Below are 10,661 nucleotides of genomic sequence, written 5' to 3'. Positions count from 1 at the left end.
ACGAATCCATGCTCGTAAAATTAACCCCCTAAAAAAGTTTTGAGGAAACTAACAAAATGCTTTGCGAAGTTCCCTGGAAAAAGTCAAGTTTGTTCTTTTACCAGACATTTTCAAAACGATAAAGAACATTAATTATTCCTGGTTTTTTTCATTAATTTATATGGTCTTTTATGATTCCCAATAATACCAAGATCTTCAGGGTCTCAACTTAGTTATTTTCAGATCCAAAATTTTGAATTTATCCAAACACGCTTCATTTTGATACATTATATTTAAATATATAGGTGGCCTAGTGTAGATGCTGGTAGACTAGCACATGCTTTTCGTCGATACAATTGAGAAAAAATCCTCAGCGTCGCATGAGATTTCAACACTTAGATATTATTGTATCTTAAGTAGTTAAGGTTTAAATACTATAGTATCATTCACTGAATTAATACTCAGGTTAAATTATTATTAATATTAAGGTTAAATTAAAGTTAAACTTAAACTTAAACTGAATCTTAAACTGAAACTTACATTAACCTAAACTTAACTTAAACTTAACTAAACTTAACTTAAACTTAAACTAGTTAAATTAAACTAAGGTTAAATTAATATTAGGGTTAAGTACTATAGTCATTCACTAATTTTTTGGCATTTATGACGAAACTCTTGTTGGAATTCCGGTCACTCCTCGTGAGCACTTTAAAGAAAACTTTGGTAACACTGGGAAAAAGGTTTGGTTTCTAAGTAAAAGTTCCAATTTATTGTCGAGTTGCGTCGATTAATCCATCACATTGCAAATTTTGAATCTTGAATTCTAATCTCAAAGCTTGACTGAGGAAGAAATTTTACGAGTCAGAACTCGGTCAAAATGTCATGCATAGAACACAGTTTCGGTTTTGTTTATCGGTTGTAATGACACATTAGTTGATTTGGACAGTTTTTAGTTCTGAAAAAAAACTCGTAAACCTTGAAATAAATGGTGAACAGAACTCATTTATTAAACAAAGACAGCGTGAATTCTTTTGTAGAAATACAGATTAAGATTTGGAATTTGTTCTGGGATATTTTTTTACAGTCCAGTTAATAAATATGTTTCACATGATTTTTACAACGTACAACTAAATGTAGCATAAAATTAGATTATTTGATGTCTTGCTATTAAACTAATCAAAAAAGTTCTCTGGTCGCATTGTGTTTATCAAAACAAGCAGTAAAAACAAATTATAATTTTAAGTAAATGCTCAAATAAAACGCACACGGCGGCACGCAATTATCATAACTAATTTATTAATAATAATCTCAAAATCATAACTAATCAGTGGCTAATGCTCAACATTTATCGTCTGTTTTGAAGATTAATTGAAATGCACCAATCACCTGTCAGCTAGTTATGGTCATAATAACCATCTGGTTAGAATTAGTTAGTACAAATAATAAAATAAGCTGGTACATGTGTCTTCAGGCGTTGTGAAAGAGATTGGCTGGCATTCGCGCTGAAGACGGACAGATAATTTTTTGGAAATAATCCAAATTTAAGCCAATCACAATCGAGCATTCAATATTTATCCAACGGAAATTATCATGGAAGGCTTGCTTTCCCTTTTTGGAAACAATAGCTTACCGGTGCAATTTTTCCTATCTTGTATTGCGACCATTCTTCTCTATATATACATATGTAAATTTGAAAAATAAACATTCGATCAAAATATGAATGAAGAGCTTCATCGGCTAAAATTAATTGTAAACAAAGCAATATTTTTGTTATTTTTTCTATTCATTAATTCGGATTTTATCTTTAATCGTCTTTTGCGTTCAAGGTGAATTATCCCACAGCGCTCATTAATTTATTTTTAAAGTTATTATTTAATGATCATTTTCTACTACAATTACATTTACTATTTTTATAAGCACAAAATAATTATTTTATCCAACTTGTATTAAAATCATTTTATCAGAGTTTTCCTTAAGTTTTTCAATTTCGTACTTTCGAAAATGGCTGCACGAAAAGTGAAACGCAATATCATTTCCTTAATTTTGTTTTTAACCCAGCTTTTAAACTTCAGTAAAAACCCGGGCGGGTCGCTTTTTGCCGAGAGCTTATCAATCGGCGACATAAACGGCGAAACGACCCGGGCTTCCCTCGAAAACGACTTGCCCGAGTTTGGGTACAATTTAAGCGCCGACGATGAGTCAATGTTTGCCCGTTGGGCTGTGAAATCTTTACCTCATGAAAACAACAAACCAGTCTCAGTAAATGTCATGTTATACCTCGAAAGTCTCCGGGACGTCTCCAGCGATGTTACCCTGGATTTTTACATGATAGAGAACTGGCGGGACCCTAGATATGTTGGTATGCCACAGTACGAGCCAAAATGGCGTTCGCCGTACAATACAGTAAAGTTGCCCGGAATTACCTCTGAGAAATTTTGGTACCCTGATAGTTATTTTTATCTGGTTAAATCGGTCGTTTTTGATAGGAATGCTCAATTTATGGAGATTTCAAATGATGGATCGGTTTTCTTCAACAGAAAGGTAAATCCACTGCTAATTTTTCTGTTGTTGGAACAAATTATGGAAAAGGGTCGATAAAAATGAAAATGTGTTTGGTTATCACCTTTGGTTATGTCTTCGGTTATCACTTGACATTTGGTGAAGTTTTGATAAACTTTTGTTAGTTTACTGTAAAGGAAGTTTGCCGTAATCTTACTTGCAATTCTTGGGTGACTTATTATCGGTGAGGGAACGGGTTTTGTTGTCCTAAAACGTAACTTGTTTATATAGGATTAAACGGATAAGGGTAACAGATTTAGAAGTTTACGTAAGAAATTAAGATCCTGTTTGCACTGAATTTTATATTGAACCTCTTTTTATTAAACTTAACCTCCCCCATACAACCCCCCCCCCCCCCCTACACCACCATCCCCATTCGAGACAATAATGTTATCGTTAGAGGAACCTTAGGCTAAGATCGTGCTACAGTCTTGCTGACATTGTTTATCTTGCACGATATCGGTAAATTTAATGCAAAAAAAGTTATCTTGCCTGGTCTTGAAAGATTTTTGATCGTTCGATTTCGGAAGAAAACCTTTTAATACACTAACCATCCTAATGAAAGTTTAAACCAAATTATTACATCATTTTTAAAATTAAATTTTTCCTTTCCGCTAAATTGATTAAATATTTCAGAACTCTTTGAGTGATTTTGAGCCTGTCAAAAACAGTTCATCATTCTCGCCAGAGAAAAATTATTGGTATTAATTAATGAAACTTAATATCAATATTAGTCAGGAAAGTTAAGCATGCGTTCCACTTTTTACAGGAGGCGTTGTACAGCTTCATAAATTACACCCCACAATCGATTTGCAGTCGAGGTGGTTTAAAAACCATTTAAGACAAATCTCGGTCGAAGTTGGGCTCAAATTTACACCTAGTTAACCTCGACCGGGGAGGGTTTTTGGTCAAGATCTACGTTTTTATGACTGACATAAAACTTATCATGATAGCTCGTTTATTACACTGCAAGACAAGATCAGCTCCGGTCGGAATAATCAGATTTAAACACGCATAGATTTATAACTCAGGTTTGAAGTAAAAATCGCAGAATGCCTTATTTGAAGTGAATCTGTTTAAATCTCCAAGTTGTGTCTGAGCAGTACAAATTCAGGTTCAAAGAGATTTAATAGATCTATATCAGTGCTTAGCACATTCTTTAAAATATGTTCTTAAATAATTTTGTACGTATAAATTTAGGATTTCCTGCTTCGTTTGATGAATTTGATCACTTTTCTCAGCAGGTAGAGTCATTAAGACTTCGCCGAAGACCTTTTTTCTTGATCGGACTGTCATTTACCAGTTTGGGAAATTAAATAAAAGCGAATTATTTACATTATTAAAACGAATAAAATAAAAAGTCGAATTAAAGTATCATTATTTTAGCCAGTTTTGCCCCGCGCAATGAATACGCTCACTTTAAAGCAAGCATAAAAATAGACCTAAAAATTACGAGAAATAATACACAAGCTGAATAGTTTTTGTAATTGATTATTTTTAACCAAAACAAATTTTCTAGGCTATTTTTTTCAATGTAATGTTTCGCATTTTTGTGGTTTTTAATGTGAAATGGTTTTTTGTCAGCTGTTTTTCGAACACATACGTGAGTTTAGTTCATATTAAAACAGAGCTGGTACCAAATTGCAAAACTAGTAATTTTTATTCCTGAAAACGTTACTTACGTAAAAACGACCAAATTGCGAATAAGAAAAACCATCTTTCGAAAGAAATATTCGCGAAATTAGATTTTTACATAAGTGTGCATATAATTACATATGATTAAATGTATAAAATTGTCAGTAATACATTCAAAACTTAGTCAGCAATTTTTGCAACTTGTAAATTAAAGAATTTTTACTTGCTATTATCCGCCTAAAACTCACGCTTAAAAAATGGCAATTTATGAAAGCAAGATCTTGATTTCTACATGTAATAACATAGAGTGCAGACATTGTTTACGATTGAGAGCAAACTGTCTAATTGCAATTCATAACCGATTTTGCGTACCAATGTTGTCTATCTGACAGTCTCATGCAACTATAAAAAAACTATTAAATAAAAATTTGTTAAATAAATGCTTCTGTGCATCAACTTACCTTGATTTTATGCTAATTGCATTTCAACAATATCAAATTATCTGATCAGCACGAAAATGTTGGAAATGAGAAAGCACCAAAAATTTAAAATAATTTGGTTTTTTTAAATTTTATCAAAAACTCTCTATCAGAAAAAACTGTTTTGCATCAAAATTTTATAGCTTATAAAGAATTAATTTTTTAACTTTAAATTTTTTTTGAACATTTTGTAAAAATTTTTAACATTTTTTCGTTTTTCGAAACTTTTTAATTGAATCAATTCAACATTTGCCATTGAAATTTTCTTTTTTCCATGACAGAAATTATTCTTTTAAGTTTGCAAAAAAAAACTTAGTTTTTAAATCAGAACAATAAATAAACGAACTTTAGATTTTCACTGAAACAACTCAATTGATTTTATTTTCTCACACTATTTCATTACATTCAGATAAAAACTTCTGACTAACATTAGCTTTTTTCAAATTCTGTTGAAGCGACAAAAACAAGAAAATTCTTGAAGGCGCTAAAATTTTTTTGACCTTGTCTTTTGCTTCATCGGATATTGGCTTCTACCTAATTTATAAAGAGAAAAAGTCTCGAATGTTGGCCTAAATTAATAACTGAGATACTATATGTTTATTATTGTAGTGATAAAGTGTTAATTTTCATCATGAAAACTAGTTTTATTTTTCGCTATACTGATAAGAAAAACGAAAACCACTGAAACTTAGCTTAATCGGTGCAACAAAACGTTCAATAGAAGAATCAAAATAACTTAAAAAAACTTTTTAAGCAAGAATTCTTATTGTCATAAATTCAGGCTGAACTAAAGTGGATATTCATTTGAATCAAAATTTAAACTTGTTGCACTTAACAATTGTTTGAATTTTTTCTATCAAATTTCAATTTATAAGTGAGGAGAAAATTTTGGTTCTGTCAATTTTTTCTAAAATTTTTCGCTCTGTCAAATTTTGGTTCTATCCACAAGCCATCCACAAGAGCTATCCACAAGCCATCGGACAGTCCATTATATCTACAGGAGCTATTGAAACGAAATACTCGCGTTACGAGAATGAACTATGTGTACAACTTGGAAGTTCCGAAGACCCGCAGTGCTTATGGTAGACGTGGTTTCAGATACATAGGACCAACGGAATGGAATAAACTACCAGCCTCTTTGAAGTCAATCCCCACTGAACTTTGCTTCCGTAAAGCTCTTAAAACCTATCTGTTTTAATTCGCTGTGCACTTTTGAGTTTGTAAAAAGTGTTGAAACTAATAATAATAATAATAATAATAATGGTTCTGTCATTTTTTTTAGAAATTTTTGTGGATTTTTGCTATATTACAATCCAATGTCGTAGAAAGTTTACTTGTTAGCTAGAGGAGCGCCGCATAAGGACATTGACACTTTCTATTTTTGATTAATCTCTAACTTCCGATTAGACAGCGACACCAAAAACTTGAGCCTGATAATTGTTATAAACAGCTTAATAGGTGTTATAGATATGCAAACTTTCAGAACCAGGCAACGCCGGCTAGGAAAACAGGCGACCCAATCACTTGTTTTTGCTTTGTAAAAGTTTTGAACATAAATGAAAACATCAGAAATTGGTGATAATTTATTTCAAGCAGCAATCTTTTCAAAGAAATTCACAAAAGCGGGTTCCGGGTTATTAGGTTGTTCCAGAACTGTTAACAAAATTATTTTGCCTGTTATGTCATTACCAAAACCTACTTAAATTGTACTCAGTGTATGCTACCTTTTAAATTTTGAACCCTAAAGCACAGACAGACCATTTTTGTTCAATGAGTTTGTTTTTATTATAATCCTACTGCAACTATTGATCAAAATTTTAGAAAATAAGTGAAATAATTGCACTTCAAAACTGAGTTTTCGAATTGGGTTTTTTTTAGTTCAACGATTTAAAGACTTAGAATACGTAGGAGTAAATTAATAAATATTTCCTCGGCGATTGACTCTTTTTGACGTGCTGATAAAATTATGATATTTTTTTTCGAGCTCTGTTCACTCTCTTATCGTAATTTGCATGCCAGGTGACTTTGTCAGTTGCTGTAGATATTAGCTATTATTAATAGAGACCATAACCATTTAATGTGACCATTTGTGGGGAAAAAATTACCCGTTTCGATCAATGTCCTAAACAAGCATTACAAAACCCATTTTTGCCTAAACTAATTACTTCGTTTCTTCTACACTTTCTGAAGAAAAAATGAAATCAAGAACTCGTGAACGAAAAACCTGATTTATAACAAGTCAGGCGCAATGACCAGTTATTATCGGCCGTTAATTCCCAGTGAAAAACCATTTTACCCCCAAAAATAACCCATTTTGCTAGTTATTTTGAGGGTAGAGGGGCTATCTGGAGGTTCCAAGAGGTTTTCAAAGGAGCGAAAGGGGTTATTTTAAAAGTAAAATGGGTTATGTTGGGCGTAATTTGGAATTTCTTCGGAAAACAAAAGAAATCGTTTTCTATGTTCTATTACAGATGAAAAATTTAGCTCTAGCGTTTATAGAAACTGGACAATTTTTTTTATAAAGACGTAATGTTTTTGTTTAAAAAACTGCAAAACTGAGCGACTAGATTTATTGAAACCGAGAAATAGCTCATTACAAGTAGCTTTTAGAAACAATCAGAATATTCCGAAATGGACCTACTGCTGAAAGTTAAAAGAGCTTTCATTTGGTTAAATGACGCTCCGGCCAATATTATTCTCACGAAATAATGGATACTTCAGAAGTTCTTTTTATATAGAAAGAACCCGGAACTCATTATTTTGATTTATAATATTATAAAAATCTATCGTGACGTAAATAATATTTAAGGACTGGACTGTTAACTTCAAAATTCAGGTTACAAATGCAATTAACTTGTTAAACAAGGAAACTATTAAACAATTTGGATATTTTCCGTTTGTGCCCCCTCCCCCCAGTACGTTATGCACTCCCCAGTTATAAAGCACGTGCCGTTACATGGGTTATTCATTATGTAAAAATATGGCACGTGCGCCTTGGGGTTGCAAATAATATGCACCCACTAAGCTGGGGGGGTCTCAATTTGACCAAAATGTGAACTACACCCCTCATCATTTTTTCTCTGATCAGTATTAAATGATATCAGATTAAGGATACAATTTTGAACTGTTTTTACCCCACGGTGGAAAGTAAAAATCTAAGAATAACATTTTTACATTTTCAAAAACGAACATGCATCAATTGTGATGACTTGTTCCATTTCCTCCAAGTTTATTCACAAGTTTGTTAGTTAAATTTGATAGTTGTTCACAAAGGCTAATAAGAACAACAAAAATTGAAAAATTGAGGATGAAATAGATCCCACTCTAAACAAGGAAAGCAAATGAACTAATACTCAATTGAATAATTGTTTTTTTTACTAGCGTAACTACTTAAAAGACGAAACTTATGATAATAAATCAGCCTAATAAATTAGCCTAATAAATCAGCCTTTTCTCATAAATTAGCCCTTGAAAAATTTTTCAAAGCACTGTAATCAAAATACTCCAATGTATAACTTTTGACAAAAAACAGAGTATTTCAATTTTTTTAAGAGATTCATAAATTTTGTCATTTTTCAATGGTTAAAGGAATTTCTCAACTTTTTACTAAATTTAGATATTAAATGACTTTTTGTTTCAAAATATCCGTTTTATCACACGCAACTGTTCATCTTGCAAGATCTCGCAAGAGACCCTAGTCAAATTGGGACTTTTAACTGCTAAGATCTTGCAAGACTCTTGTATGATTATGCATTATCTTTTAAAGGCTCTTAAAAGACTCTTACGAGATAACCCTTAACATTGCAAGACACTTAGCAGATAACCGTTGTTCTTTTGAGATTCTTACCAACTAATCGTCAGCTCTGTAGGACTCTGGCCAGGCATCCGTTGCTCCAGAAAACTTCCTGACAGCAAACCAACGCTCTTGCAAGATCAACATAGCTATAAATAGCAAGCATGGTTCTTGAGCTCAGTATATATTTGCACCAAGTAGATGCCTATAAAGCGATTTCATTTTTTAAGAGGTTTTTTAAAAAAAGGTACCAATTTTTTGTCTTTCCCCCCTAAAATCTGAGACCAAAGTATAAATCAACATTTTCATAAAAAAGATAAAAGACGTCAATAAGCCAAATCACGCTGAATGAAGTTGTCTCTAGAAATTGAGTGGTATAAAAGTTTTGAGTGTTAGCGATGCTTACACACAACAAGCAATTTGTAGTTAGTTCAATTTGTGTTTCAAAGCTTTTAGCGGTGATAGCTTTCTTTCTGTAGTGTTTTCCAATAAAAAAGACTTATTTTTTGAGTTCTTTAACCAAAAAAGATGAGGCGCTTATCTGATATGATTCATGTAAGTGTCTTGTCAGATAATCGTTATTTGTAAGACTCTTACAAGATCTTGCAAGACTCTTGTATGATTATGCATTATCTTTTAAAGGCTCTTAAAAGACTCTTACGAGATAACCCTTAACATTGCAAGATACTTAGCAGATAACCGTTGTTCTTTTGAGATTCTTACCAACTAATCGTCAGCTCTGTAGGACTCTGGCCAGGCATCCGTTGCTCCAGAAAGGTTCCTGACAGCAAACCAACGCTCTTGCAAGATCAACATAGCTATAAATAGCAAGCATGGTTCTTGAGCTCAGTATATATTTGCACCAAGTAGATGCATATAAAGCGATTTCATTTTTTAAGAGGTTTTTTTAAAAAAAGGTACCAATTTTTTGTCTTTCCCCCCTAAAATCTGAGACCAAAGTATAAATCAACATTTTCATAAAAAAGATAAAAGACGTCAATAAGCCAAATCACGCTGAATGAAGTTGTCTCAAGAAATTGAGTGGTATAAAAGTTTTGAGTGTTAGCGATGCTTACACACAACAAGCAATTTGTAGTTAGTTCAACTTGTGTTTCAAAGCTTTTAGCGGTGATAGCTTTCTTTCTGTAGTGTTTTCCAATAAAAAAGACTTATTTTTTGAGTTCTTTAACCAAAAAAGATGAGGCGCTTATCTGATATGATTCATGTAAGCGTCTTGTCAGATAATCGTTATTTGTAAGACTCTTACAAGATCTTAGCAGATAACCATTTTTCTCAAGAGTGTTGCAATATCCTAGCAGATAACTGTCCCCATTCGTCTAGGGTAGCTATAGCCTTGCAAGATTAGGTCTCATTGTGGGCGGTTCAGTGTCGGCTATCCATGACCTACAAACAGCTGTTTTAGCAAACGTTTTTTTTTGTAACTACTTTACTCGGAAAAGTGTTTCAATTAGCCGAAGCATTATTTTGCGAGCTTTATTATTAATTACCAATTTATATACCAAACTTATACCAAAGCCAAGATATACGTAAGAGCTAAACTGCGTATTGTCTTTTTAGTCCGGAATTAGTGAACCGATTGTTTTTTTTTGCAATTATTTACCAGTTAGATTTTAGTTCATTTCTTTCAGTTTAGTGCTGTTGAATCAGAGTATCAGAGCAAATAATGTCGTTAAGATTTCAGTATCTGAAATCAGTCCCTGGCCACGTTTTATCAGTGAGAGTGACAAGTGCGAGTACATATACTTGATAAAAACAGCTGTTTGCCAAATAATGTCGTTAAGATTTCAGTATCTGAAATCAGTCCTTGGCAACGTTTTATCAGTGAGAGTTAGTTTTTGTTGTCATATTCGTTTATCCTCAGACTTTTGACTACTATAATAGAAAACTGTTGTCAGCCAAGATTAAATCATATTTGTTGCGTCTGGAATTGTCCAGCTAAATTTCTGACCATCATGGCAACTATACAGCTTATTATTGCTAAAAAGTCATAACTAGTTATAACTTAATATTACATGTATCAAAATGCAAATCTCAAATCTCATTTATAACCCTAATATCTGATCACGGACAGGGCAAATATTTCAAATGAAGACCAAAACAATGAAGTTTTTGATGTTCGGATCTGATCTTAGGCCCAGTTTAGCTCAGATTAAAATCTTCCGTTGGGTAAAAGGATTTAAGTCTGAAAAAGCTTT

The 10,661-nt window shown here is 32.5% G+C and overlaps 1 protein-coding gene across 4 annotated transcripts in view; it reads left to right on the top strand.

Moving 5' to 3' along the window:
• Window positions 1–1,432: 1,432 nt before the first annotated feature.
• The window catches only part of LOC142339605 (gamma-aminobutyric acid receptor subunit alpha-2-like), a 160,507-nt gene continuing 151,278 nt past the window's right edge, over window positions 1,433–10,661 (top strand). For 2 of the 4 annotated variants that reach the window (XM_075389760.1, XM_075389758.1), the window contains exon 1: window positions 1,435–2,520. In XM_075389760.1, coding sequence (XP_075245875.1) covers window positions 1,981–2,520 — 540 coding nt within the window. In that variant the 5' untranslated portion in view covers window positions 1,435–1,980. Of the gene's footprint in view, window positions 2,521–10,661 lie in introns of all 4 variants that reach the window. The other 2 variants (XM_075389757.1, XM_075389759.1) reach the window with 2 other exon arrangements.

Source organism: Convolutriloba macropyga, chromosome 5 (genome assembly GCF_964194025.1).
Source record: "Convolutriloba macropyga chromosome 5, txConMacr16.3, whole genome shotgun sequence".
Classification (NCBI taxonomy): Eukaryota; Metazoa; Xenacoelomorpha; order Acoela; family Convolutidae; genus Convolutriloba; species Convolutriloba macropyga.
Note: the sequence above shows the minus strand (reverse complement) of the source record. Positions and strands in the feature narration are given on the sequence as shown.